The 13,735-nt window shown below is 40.9% G+C and overlaps 1 protein-coding gene and 1 long non-coding RNA gene across 6 annotated transcripts in view; one reads left to right on the top strand and one right to left on the bottom strand.

Annotated features, from left to right (window-relative positions):
* lg9h8orf34 (linkage group 9 C8orf34 homolog) overlaps positions 1-13,735 on the top strand; it is a 70,802-nt gene that overhangs the window by 49,111 nt on the left and 7,956 nt on the right. For all 5 annotated transcript variants that reach the window (XM_086306172.1, XM_086306171.1, XM_086306169.1 and 2 more), the window contains 2 exons: positions 4,667-4,793; positions 12,630-13,120. In XM_086306172.1, the coding sequence (XP_086162298.1) occupies positions 4,667-4,793; positions 12,630-13,120 (618 nt within the window). The remainder of the gene's footprint in view (positions 1-4,666; positions 4,794-12,629; positions 13,121-13,735) is intronic.
* Positions 3,989-12,909, bottom strand: LOC147321942 (uncharacterized). Its single transcript, XR_015131036.1, has 3 exons — positions 12,604-12,909; positions 12,025-12,099; positions 3,989-4,051 (listed from the first exon to the last, which is right to left on the bottom strand). It is a non-coding gene; the product is annotated as an uncharacterized LOC147321942 (long non-coding RNA).

The raw sequence follows: 13,735 nt of genomic DNA, 5'->3' as shown, positions 1-13,735 counted from the left end.
CTTCTGCTTATCCTTTTCAGGGTCGTGGGAGGCGCTGGAGCCTGTCCCAGCTGTCATAGGGCGAGAGGCAGGGTACACCCTAGACAGGTCGCCAGTCTGTCACAGGGCTAACACAAAGAAAGAGACAACCTTTCACACCTATGGGCAATTTAGATTGATCAATTAACCTATCCCCACTAACTGCATGTCTTTGGACTGTGGGAAGAACCCACGCAAACACGGGGAGAACATGCAAACTCCACACAGAAAGACCTCGGCCTGATGGTGGAATTGAACTCAGGAATTTCTTGCTGTGCAGCAACAGTGCTAACCAGAGCCATTCATATTCATTCATTCATATGTCATCAAGTAGCAGATGGCAGCCGACAAAATCAGCCTGCAAATAAATCAGTCAGCTTCAGCTTTTTATGACACAGAAAGAACTATGATATATCTCCTGATGATTAAAGCTCAAAGCTATATCATGAAGATAAACTTTTGTTTTACTTCTTAAACATAGTAAAGTTATTGCACCAAAAAAAAGAAAAGAAAAGCTGATTCTAAGGTGGTTTGGTGGAAACATTTGACTTCAAATTTAGTAGATTTTATATGGAGTGATCCACTTGTGTTTAAGGAGAACTGCAGTACCTTTAGTGCAGTCCACTAAAGGTACTGTGGTAGTGACGTACACTAAACACCCCAAACACTCGTAATAGCAAATCCTATCAGCCAGAGCATTTATAACTCAAAGGAGCCCCAATACTTCAAGTGAAGCAGTTAAAAGCCTCAAATAATAAGCTGAAATGAGAGATGATCAAATAGAGTGTCTTGGTGCAAGGTCCTGTGTGTGTTTTGTGTATATTAGTCCCTATGCAACCCAGGCCTGACCACAACAAGAGTCCATCAATTGTGCTCGCAAAGCCAACAGTACGCTCAAACCCCTGTGACTGCATGCACACACCCCCGGCAGTCCTTGTTGTGTGGAGGGGCCATGTTGGACCAAACCCCAGATTGCGGTGATTATTACTGCTGACCACACACGTATAGCTCCACACATGCAGGCTATAAAATATTTGACTCTAGACGTCTATCCTCTCTCTTTCTGTCTTGTTTGCTCTCAACATGGAATCAATTTTGTAAGAAACAAGACCCATGTTTGTTAGTTAGCCAGAAGTTTTACCAGAAGGGTTTCCCCTTTTCTCTTTAAGCTTTCTTTAGTTTTATCATAGTGGGAGGGAGATCATACCAGTTTTGCACCACTGACATTAATACACTATAAGTCATTGCAAAATCACTTTTTATTTGGCAAATGAAAAGCCATTCCTTCCTGTCTTTTCGGCCGCTAGGATTAAAATATCGCACGTCGTGCACTGTTTGTTATAAGAACAATAGATGCTCTAAACCATGGCTAAATGAAACCACTCTCCATCATTCTGTTGTATCGTCTCACTGTGTAATCAAGTCCATTTTGTGCCCCAACATCTCCCGTGTAGCATTTTTGTTTTGTACATGATTTTCAAATATGCCATATTGATACACGATTACATCCAGGTGACTTTGTTAGTATGACGTCACTAAACCCAATGAAATAACAGTCATATTTTCATTGCACTGTCTGTTTGTTTATTGATCTTGTCTGATGAGGTGAATTTCTTACAGGCTTGCTTGGTTTTCCTGGTCTTTGGGACTGTGGAGTCCCATCAGCCTCGGCCTCCAGTCTGCTGTCTCCAGGATATATGGTCCTGATTACAGCAGAGCTTTAGAACTCAATGCAGATGTTGCGTTGTAGATGTTGCTAATAATAGATGATCTATTGTATATCAAAAGCTTTTATAAAACCGAGCTCTTTAATAAGGCACTACGATAAATTTGATCTTTGATATAATCAACTTGGACTCTGGATATCCGAAGCACCGGGGCTTTAAAATGTAACGACGTAAAGTCCACTTAAAATTGGGAATCTGTTGGTGGCCTTGTTTGCCAGAGCTGAGTATAAAAGGCAAGAGGAGGACAGTGTGATGTCATGCTGTTGGATTTAGGGAGATACCACCAATGAGAAAGAAATAAAGCTGGGGAGGGGATTCACTTGTAGCACTCAACCCGCCTTGCTGCTTTATGAGGACTGTAATTAAAGATTGGCTTGGGTGTTGTGGTTCTACGACCACAGAAGGCCTTATGTATCTGACAGGCATGAAGATCAATGCCATAGATCCTGGGAATGATCTTCTGTCATTTATCAGAGGATAGCAGCTTCCCTTGTTTTTCACTACACCTACTCTTTAAGCATTGCAGTCCTCTTTGAGGGGAGCTTAACTTGTTACTGTAGAACAAACTGAGTTAACCTCCCCTTTGTGCAAGAATACTAAAATGTTAAGAGAGTCTTCTTATAATAGAGTGTATTCCTTCCTGTGCATATACTGGGATTTTTGGCTGCTTGTTACCTAGCAGGTCGCCACAGCCCATGGATCTGCATATTTTTATATTTCTGATTTTGCACAGATTTTACAACAGATAACCTTCATGATGCACCCTTCCCATTTATCCGGGCATGGGACCTGCATTAGGAGTATGCCGACCCCCTGAGTTTGTGTTCCAGACAGGGGATTTTTCTTTTGCAAGACGAATGTGTTAAGAACTACACCTCTTAACCCAAAAGGACAATCCCAATGCCAAAAATCTGATCAGTGAATTTTTTTTAATTTTCTTCTTCTTCTTCTTTTTATTTTTATTTTTAAAAAGGCTATTTTGTCTGCCCACCTTTATGTTTGATGGTTGCCAGTTTTTCACTCCTTCATTATTCACACAGTTCTTCTCAGTCGCTCTTTGCTGCAGAGGTTTTATCACTGAAGATCTCCAAAGGATCTGTTTGATTTTAGTGAGAGGACACGCTTATCCAGCTCATAGTTTTCCCCGTAAAGATCCTTGTCCCCTGTGCGTTTGTGAACACCGTCGTGTTGTAAAATTCCTTTCCTCTCGAGCTTCTTGTGGCTGCCCTGAATGAAAACACCATTTAGTATTCAGTTGCCCTGACCGTCCATGCACCTTTGACATTCACGCAGTCCCATAACATTACACTCACACATCCTTGTTTCATGCACTCCTCTGTGGTGTTATTGGCCAGGTTCACACCAGACATGCTGGAAACCATCAGATCCACACAAATTTATTTTGGTTGTAACTGACCAAAGCGTGTTCTGCACTTCATCAGGCTTCTTTTCTTATCCTTCGGCCAAGTTAAATCTTGCAGTTTTATGAGTAATGGCTTTTTTGAGGTTGACTTTATCCAGTGTCCGTCGCGGCGCCCGACACCCCCAGATATTCTTCTCGCCGAATCAAAAGCATTTGCTTGTCTTTTTTCCAAATAGGAGGTTTGTGTGAGGTCACCAACTCCATCTTCCGTTACTGGTAACACGGCTCTTCCTACACTCCCATTCACACTGTTTATTTTTTACCACACTCAGCTATGTTGCATTAGATATAACCCAGGAGGAAAGTGTGTGTTCACAGGTGTTCTTTTATAACCTTGTTCAAGCAATTATCCTCAACTAGGATTTCATGTGGAATCGGTTTGGTTCCAGTGGTCACAGGTGTTCTGACATTTGTTCTATTAAAGTTGGACTTTGTGGCTTGTGTTTTATGTTCATAGTCTGTCGTGCATAGGATCAAGTACCTCGCACTTCAAAATAAAAATCCTAAAAATTATAGCAAGATGTTTTCATTTTGAACTATTTCACTGTTTTAGTGATATTGCGCAGCCGTGTGCTCGGGTTTTGCTGTGAAGGGATTATCCCAGGATTGTCTTTAAAGACTGCTGGAAGCCTCGCTCTATGTATATCACCAGATGTCTCCAAACCTCACTCTGTGTCAGCACTTTGTCTAGTCAGCTCTGTCTCCCATTAAGTGCTTAGCACATCAAATGATGTAAGTGCTGGCATCAGAGGTATCATAACTTATCTAGTGTAAACCAAACTTACAGGAGGTGGAATTACGGCTGACAGGTTTTATTGTTCACCTGTGCTTGGAGCTCATGTACGCTCGGTCCACTGAAACAGATCATCTGGCCACTTGCGTCCTATCAAAGGAAAAAAAATAGGAGGATTAAGCATGCTGCCATTAAAGAACTTGGCAAAGTTTAGACTGTCTAACAGGTCCCTTTCCAAATCACACACTTGGCCATGATTGGTACGAGCAAAATAGGCCAAACACAGCAACTACACATAAGTGATCCAATCTGCCTTTTTATTTCTTTCATTTCATATGCTTTAGAATATGATCATCTCTATTTAAAAAAAAAACTCTGGAAACTATTCAAAGTGGCTGATTTATTGCTCCGTAACTGGCAGCGCAAGATTTGCTGCTGCCAGGCTCGCTGCCAGCAGACTGGTGTGCATACACGCTCCTATAGATTTACTGATAGTTACACAAAAATGCTCTGAACCACTACTGACTGTCTAGCACCCTGCACTCAGTTAACACAGTGCACTCCATGATGTATGCTTTCATCTACACTTGCTGTGGTTTCTTGTGTTTTTCTTGAGCTCGTAAAATAATAATTGGCTCTTTTTTTTCCCCCAGCAGATATGGCTCAGATATTTCCAGCAAACGCTGAAAATTATATAAAGAGTTAATTGAAGGGTCTTTCTTCTAATGTGACTTTTTCTCTCTTTCTGTTTTCCTTGCTAACTAGCGTCAGGCTGTCTGGGAGGCTGATCTGAAGGCTGTGAGAGGTGGGAGCTCTGTCGGGCAGACGGGCCTGCTACTGGGCGACTCCCTCTTTTCTAAAGAGCTGGAGAACATGGGCAAGCAGCTTGCTGGTAGGCAGTTGTATGTGTATGTTTGCATGCTTTATGTGTGTGTGCGTCTGTATGTGATATTAGCTATAATGATGAATTGTGAGACTGAGGCAGATCAAAAAGCCTTCTTTCTTTGAAAGCAAAAACACTGTGCCAGCATGCACACATGCAGGCATACAAAGCTATAGAGTCTTATATAACTGAAGGGGATTTAGATAGCACTTGAGGGGTGGGGGGGCTATCCAGTAAAAGAATACACAGCTTTTGGTGGAAGGAATTTCCTGGTTAATTAAAAACTAAGACTTATGGAGCCCTGGATTAGCCAGAAAAAGAAAAAATGAGCCATTTTATTACATCGTATAAAGGTTTTAGCATGTTTTGATTAATTCATTCTCTTGCTTTAATAGTAAAATACAAACGTCAAAGATCGGTAACTTATATGCAAAGTGTTAAAATTCAAGCAGCGACCCTTTTCCATATGCAGTTTCATGAAACAATTCACCTTCTCTCAGTGGCCAGTGATGAAATGAGTGCACGGGGATGGTCACTCTTACATGAGGTAGTGTCACCAAGAACAATAATAATTGGCTGATTATACACTACTTTATATAAGAGCACTTTCCACAAGGGTGGTCTGAACATGAAGCTCATTGCAGTTTGTTAGTTTTTTAATGAAATCCACACTGTGACTGTGGACCAAGGGCATCGACTGCGTATGAACCACAAATCCAAAGAGAAATCTGAATCTGAGAATAGCATGTGAAGGCGTCCGTTACCGCTGCATCTGTTTACTTTGTCTTTAAAGAAATGCACAATAACTCTTGGAAAGAAATTACCTTGACTTTGGATCAATCTCTTTCAAATGTATATAATGCATATGTGAACAGTTCACTGCTTAACAGTTAGTTAATAGCATCCACCCATGATATTTGCAGCTGTCTATATCCGCATCCATGTCCACAATGATGGCGTAAGAGTGGCGAATATGAGCATTCGTCCTAATGAGAAAAATTACTTCCAGTAAAATTAAAACCCCCAAATCCCCTACTTAAAAGCCCTGTAGTAAAACCATCCAGACATGTGGATGTGGACTGAAGTTACTGAATATTTTTTCATCTTCATCTTAGTCTCTGTTTTGGTTTAAACATTTTTCTTATAAGCTATTGATCAGGGAAATTATAATCTATTTGCACAGGGTGTTCTGCTCTTTTGGGACACTTATATAACTCACGCACACAACCAAAACGTGAGGACAAGATGTATCTTTTGGCTTTGAATTATTTAAATCACAGGAACAAATGAATCTATAACACGGGAATGAATTATATAGCATTTTGTGCGCTTAGTATAGTGAGATATGTATATTCTTATCTCTCTCTGCTCTTCCTGGGCTTTATGGAGAGTAAATAGAAAGACTAATTAAAATGTTTTCCACATGCCAGGAATCCCATTGAGCTTCAGTTTTGACAGGTTCAGTTAATAACTCTCACTCCCGCTACTGAGTCAATATGAGCCGATCGAAGGCTGACTCTGTTGGAGTGTTATTTGTCTGACGAAATGGAATTTGTGTGGCAATTTGGAAATGATTATTCTTAATGTAGTCCAAGGCTGAGCTTTGATATATGTGACGTCTGGGTGACTCAGAGACTGCTTTTGTTGTCATGAAGATCAAGTATGAATCAGATGAAAGTGTGGAATAGAAGCCAGGGAGAGACTTGCCATTTACCGTCATGTGTCACACACTTGTTTGTATATGCATGTCCTCCCAGTCTGTTTAACAGCGTCACAGTGTGTAAAGATTTCTTTGCATACCAGATATATTAAACACATGCTGGTCACACTGAGTGAATTTGTTTCTGTCAAACAGCAGTGGTCACAGCTGGAATGACCTTCTAAGATCATCTGTAAATGACAGTAAATACACCCCAAAAAAGAAAAAAAAGGATAAAGTTTGTGTTAAAAATGTACCAAATTTTCAGATGTTATTGATTTCTAGTTTTATACTGACTAGTCAGCCTGATGATTCCCAGCAGGCCTTTTGTAGAAGCTGTTAAACAAGCTAATCCAAGTCTTTAAAGCCTTTATTAGCTGTTAAATCTCTTCCACATTATGAGCCAGAGCCTCACTGTTGAGCTACTATTGTTTCCCCAGTTTGTGTTTTTATTTTGTGACATTTTCTTATGCACACTGCTCAAAAAGTTAAAGGAACACATTGAAAGCACATCAAATCTCAATGGGGAAAAAAATCATGCTGGATGTCTACACTGATATGGGTACACTGGGTAATGTGTTAGGAACGAAAGGATCCCACATCATTTTATGGAAATGAAAAGTATCAACATGCAGAGGGGCTGAATTCAATGATTCAAAAACACCAAAAGAAACACAAAATGAAAATATGATGTGGCAGGCAAGTCTGTTTTGCTAATATTTCATTTCAGCAACTCAAAACGGTAGTCAGTAGCCTGTATGGCCTCTACATGCTTGTATGCATGCCCAAAAATGTTCCTGGGAGGCCAATAAGCCATAACTGATTATTAACCCCCTCTGCTACTTGACCGACCAGATCAATATCCCACAAGTTTAAGTGACTTGATGCTATACTCTTATTAAAAAGTGTTCCTTTAATTTATTTGAGTAGTGTATGTATCCAGTTAGTGCTCACTGAGATTCTCAGTCAGCCAGGTCATCGTAGTCTAAGTAGCTTGGAAAAAAAAGCGTCTGGACTTCTTTAAGTTTCTTGAAGACAACTTTTGGAGAGTCCAAGATTTTAAGCCCTATGGGGGTGTCCCCCAAGAGGGTCATAGACCCCCTATTTCGAAGATGCCTGTGTTCACATATTGCACAGAAAAGAAGTAATGATGTCGATTGTGAACAACCATCTTTGAACAGAGGACGACGGCTTACAACACCAACTGTCTCCCATCTATAATCCAGTTTTGAGATCCCTTCCCAGAAGCCTTAACGCCCACTCACATCCTGGGCCATTTGACCTCAGTAAATCACATAGGGTGGGGCCAGGTTTCACAGTGACTGATTGTGACGCACACCCGTTGTCACACCTTGGCTCGTGTGATTAGGTAGAGGATTGATTGGGGGTCCATAACCCTCTTGGGGACATTCCCATAGGGCTTAAAATCTGGGACTCTTTTTTTTTTTTTTCACACAGTTGCGCAAGAGTACATTTTGGAAATATTGCAGAGACAGAGGTTTTTGGACAGTTTTGGACAGTTTTTGTTTGTAATGTTGCGTCTGTACACCACCATGGGGTATTTTAATTCAAACAATCAATATATGATTGAATTGCAGACTTTCCGTTTTACTCTAATTCAACAGATTTAACAAAAGCATTGGATTAATCATTTAGAAATTACACAGTCACCCATTTTAAGAAGTTCAAAGGCAATTGGACAAACTAGCATCATTTTTACGGTTTACAGTTGCGTCATGGTTGCTGCTTGCTTGTGGGTCCCTCTGCCCCCAGTTTTGTATTTAATAGCTGAAAAGCTATGCTCTGTTGGGTTGAGATCAGGTCAGTGACTTGGCTGTTGAAGAATATCCAATTTCCTTGTCTTAAGAAACTCTTGGGCTGCTTTTGTAGTACGATTCAGGCCATTATCCATTTGCACTGTGAATCGCTCTTCAATGACTTTTGCAGAATTTGGCTGAATCGCAGCAGAGAGCGTAGCCCCATACACTTAACAATTCATCCTGCTACTTCTATCAGCAGTCACATCATCAATAAACACGAGTGGCTTGGTTCTGCTGGCAGCCATACATGACCATGCTACAATACTGGCTCCACCATGTTTGACGGATGATGTGGTATGCTTCAGGTCATGAGCTGTTTCTCTCCTTTGCCACACTTTTCTCTTCCCATCATTGTAGTGCAAGTTAATCTCAGTTTGGAGGCATTTTTTTCCCCCTAAAACTGTCCAGGCTCTTTTCGATGTTTTTCTGTTCTTGATTGTGACCAGTGGTCTGCACCATACTGTAAACCCTCTGTATTTACATTAATGAAAGCATCTCTTGCTTATAGACTTGAAATTTAAATGATACACCTACTTCCTCAAGAGTGTTTTTGACTTGGCTATATGTCTTTAGCCGTTTCATCTTCTGTGGTCTACCTGGTATTTTAGTATTGCTGAGCCTGATTGCTGATATGTCCACTTCTAAAGTTTTAATATTTAAGGTTTATCAGCCTAATACTGACCTCCTTTACTTGCATCAACATCTCTTTGGGCCCCATATTGAGAGTTTGTGCGAATAACTAGTTCAAAAATGTAAGCTCAACACGAAATCAAGTTCAGATCATTTATTTGCCTAAATTTATTTTTGGGCCTCTGAAAATGAGGGTCTATGTATAAAAATGTCTGTAATACCTAAGTAGTTAATGTATTAGCACACTTCAAGTGTATAAGTATACATAATTTTGTCGATTCGTGCAAAGATAATCCCGCTCAGTTATTACCTTGAAGTGTGCAGATGTGTATTTATATGCAGACACCCTTTCCTCTGTCTGTATTTTCTTCTGAACTTGCTGTGTTTGGGGCATTTTTTTGGCGACAGTGGTTTCATTGCCCTCCAGTCATGAAACATGCACTCCATCGGCGTTTGGCCCTTTCTCTTGAGCTGGTGCAGAGGTGTGACTGTTTTTATTTGAACAAAACCACCCTGAAACAATCAGGAAACAATCCCTCATCTTCCTGATTCACCGCTTTGCCTTTCAGTCCTTAGCTTGCTTGACCACATTTGCTCCCTCACTCTCGCTTGTTTGAGGCCAGGGAGGGGCCCGAGTCTGAAAGCTGTGTTTATATAATACCTATAACCTCCTCATCCGTTGTACAAAACATCGCAAACTGCTCAATTCATCAGTGACAAAGGCTTTTGTAAAAGAAAATTTCCCCCATTTAGAGCCAGGGATATCTCGTCAGAGTAAAAGTAAATAATCCCAAGAATTTTTCCAAGACCGCGTTGCCAACTTTTAATTTTACTTCCATTCACACCGTGTGAGGAATGTGCATTTCTTTCACATTATTTGTACGTTATCAATCCAAGGACTAAAGGGTAGCGTTTTAATTTCGTCAAGCAAACAGTATATTGTATACTTGTAAGCCTGCTGACAAATGACATGTCTTTAGCGCACTTGTTTATTTTCAGTGGAAGGATCCAATAAAGATTTCATGAGTTCTGAATGGTCGTATAGCGTGCTAGGGCCTTGTACTCGCTCACCACATGCAACTGCTTTTGGATCAAAGACTTTAATAGATCTGTTTCTATTTCTTCTTGTTTTCTTTCTGTCCCCCTCTGTCTCATTTTCTACCCTCTTTTCCCTGTTGTTGTTACTTGCGTTTGGGTTCAAACTCAAGGTTCATAGTATATGAATTTTGATGGCATGTCTCTTTATATCAGTGTCACTGAGATATGTTAAAGTATTCCTGTGTTTAACAAAGTCAGTTTAAAATTAAAACTGCCTTTCATAGGCTACTCTTTACTGTTAGGTAGCTGGAGTCGAATGTCCATTTCTGTGTGTGTCGGTGTGTGTGGTGGTGGGGGGGTATTTAGAGCAAAAACATGTGGTGTTTATCATTATACTGGTAAATACCTCAAGATGAAAATATAAGCTTTATGGGAACTACGGAATACATCCTGTTTACAGCTTTTTAAAATAATATCAGCCATCAGTGTGGGTGGACATAGTGTGTGGGTGATTAAGGACTTAAAGCGGGAAATCATTATATCCTGTACTTTACTTTGCACGTTTGTATTATTTATTTCACTGCAGTCTAAAGGTATTCACTTATTTATCCTTTGGTGTTATGGTCAAGATCCAGCTGTGGAGGTTAGCACATGGTTACAGTGCATACAGCAGTGTTGCCACTGCCAAAAGCTGATGTCAAGACCTGCCTTGAACAGCACGCACGGTTGAGTGTTTACCGTAATTTGATTGCTTCGTCCTCAGCATGACCAAGCTACTCTCAACTCCACAGATGTCTTTCAATATTAGCCTCTGAGGCTGCCACCTTCTCCTCTCCCCGTCTCACTTCCTCCTTCATCCATTTCAGCTTTCACGTTTTGGCCCATTAATAAAATTTGCCAATTTCTGCCCATTAGTTGTTACTAATGTGTAGAATGTGTTGAGATTCATCTGACCAGGCAAACTTTTTCGAATCTTTTTTGTCAGATTTCTAGTCCATGCGAAATATAGCCTCAGTTTCATGCTCTTAGCTGACATGGGTGGTCTTCTGCTGCTGTAGCCCAACTACTTTAAGGCTAAATTTGATGTGTATTCAGAGAGATTTTATATGTTGGTTGTAATGTGGGGTTATTTGAGTTACTGTTGCCTTCCTAAGAGCTTTAATAGTCTGGCCATTCTCTCTTGACCTCTGACATTAGACTGAGACTGCTGCTCACTGAATATATTCTTTTTTTCACGGCACTCTATGTAAACTCGAGAGAGTTTCAGTTTCTGAAATACTTAGACCAGCACATCTGGCACCAACAGCCAAACCAGGTTCAAAGCCACTTAAATCAGCTTTCTTTCCAATGCTGATGCTCAGTGTGAATGCCAACAGCTTGTCTTTACCATCTCTACATGCCTCAATGCATTGAATTGTTACTATGCAATTGGCTGATGAGACAGCTTCAGTATAAGAAACTGAACATGTGTACCTAATGAAGTGTCCTCCGAGTGTGTGTTGGCATTCAGGCAGTAAAACTCTGAGGACCCGCTGCTCTTATAATTTAGAAATTATTACGTCTGTAAAGTTTAACGGTTCACAGACACACACACATAACATCACGCAGGACACAAGTTAGTGAACACATAAAACCAACAACAAGCAGCATATGTTCAGCATTGTGTCTCAAATGAATGTTTACTTCTATGCACGCTGAGCTGCTTAAGCACATAAACAGCAATCCACTCAGGCATGTCAAATAATTATATGCATTTGATCCCCAAAGGATTTTGTGCAGCACTGTCTGATTTTAAACAAACAGAATCTTCCGGAGTAATGTCCAAAAGCTAAATTTAGGATAGCATTACAGGCATTTTCTGTTTGCATACTAAATGGATATTTGTCAGTGAATAGAAGCACATGTTTCATGTTTTCTGCAAATGTTGTTTGTAAAACCCAGGAAAGCTGAAATTTGCTCAAAAACATGGAAGTTTGAGTTTGTGAAATAATTGTTGCTTGCTCTTGTTATTTATCTAACGTCACACATACAGTTTTCCAGAAGTACCCTCTACCTCGAGTGAGTCATTCCTCTAAATCATGCCTCTTAAATGATAACTCCCAGTTTGTTGAATCCCGATTGCCAAGATCTGGAACGAAAGCAGAAAACATGGAAAAAATGACCCAGATGTTGATCACAGAAGTTGGCAGCGTCTCGTTTTTTTATAAACAAAAATGTTTTCGAGACTACCAGAGCAGCAGCCTAATGTGTTTTTGTCAGGAAGAAGGGAAGAAATACAGCCATGCTGCACTTACTGTATCAACTTGGGACATTTTCTGACAGAGGAAGCTGGATTCACCACAGTTTATAAGGTCTATAAATATTGTCATCATTGCCGAGAAAAGGGATTAACCCAAGCAGTCTCGCCCACAGTAAAGTTTGTGAATCATTAGTCAAATCAGTCGATGAATAAAACTCAAAGTAAGCCTGCTGGTATGTTAAAAGTTCCTTTTCCAGAGTTATTTGGGAGAGTTATCTTAAAAATTATTATGGGCATTTTCGTGGCTTTAAATAAAGTCAATTTTATTTCAATGTGTGTGTATACCATAGGATTTAAATAGGAAATTTACTCCTTAAGCGTTTGGATACTGACTTGGATTATTGCCTTTCTTTCTCCAGAGGTTGAGAAGGACCTGGCAAAGCTGGCAGAAGTGGGAAAGATGACCACCCGAAGCTCCAATAATCCACATAGCAGCCTATACCACACCCCAGTGCGCCACAGAACTCTACCTGACACACTTCCCCTCCCCAGCCTCGTGTCCAGGCCCCAGTCTCCAGCTGGTAGCCTTACGGGGAAGTCTTGTGGTGTGGGCCTCCCCTTGCTTAGCCCCAAGACCACGACCCTCACCATGGGTAGGACTCAGTCTCCTAGCAACCCTGGGAGCAGGACTCAAACCCCCAGAACACCCAGCAGGCCCATAACCCCAAATAGTTTGCTGACACGCTCCACCTTTAACTCTGGCTCTTATAAAGAGGTGACCTTCAGGAGGTCGCGGAGCCGCCCTGTTACACCCACAAGTCAGCCAATACTTACCCGACCGCTGCTCACCCCTCCAGGGCTAAGCAGCACAGATACCCTTGGTGCCAGCCTACGGGCCTATCTGTCTGAGGTAAGACCCCACACTGAAACTTTTGTTTTTTACAAGTCATGCAAGCACTTAATGAGACATGTAGTTCTACATGTTATATTTCACATTGCAAGGATAAAACTGTCATAAAAATTGGGTCATGGTCTGAAAAGGTTTTAGCATCTTGAGAGTGAACTTGTGTGCTGAAAGCCAAAAAAGTAAAGCCGGGCACTGAAGCTGAGAGCCTTTCCTCAGAAAGAAATATGAGCGAGATCACCAGGAGCACAAAATATTACACGTGCAAATCCTTTGCGGGCACACACCACTTCGTGTGGGGTTTAGCAGAAAGTCGTGGAGGTCTGTACAGTAGGATGTCACTTCACTGTGGAAAAATGAGTCTGGCATAAAAGGGGAACTTTCATTGGGATTTCTTTCTTATATTCCTTTCATGATCTACTTAACAGCAGGACTGTTAAATATGAGCCTTTTTTTGAAGGTTTTATTAATGGTGGGGCAGGAATTTTACAATGCCTTTGTGTAATCTGACAGTTATGCCAGTTGACACCTAGTCACATTATCCAAAACACTACTGCACCCAGTCGGCTTTTATTAAGGCCACCTGGTCCCAGGTAGAAGAACTGAAGCCTTAAAGTGAGG

Source organism: Aulonocara sp. 'chitande type north' Nkhata Bay, linkage group LG9 (genome assembly GCF_057382095.1).
Source record: "Aulonocara sp. 'chitande type north' Nkhata Bay isolate Kocher_YH1m ecotype deep benthic linkage group LG9, A_spYH_male_GT1.1, whole genome shotgun sequence".
In the NCBI taxonomy this organism is placed as follows: Eukaryota; Metazoa; Chordata; class Actinopteri; order Cichliformes; family Cichlidae; genus Aulonocara; species Aulonocara sp. 'chitande type north' Nkhata Bay.
Note: the sequence above shows the minus strand (reverse complement) of the source record. Positions and strands in the feature narration are given on the sequence as shown.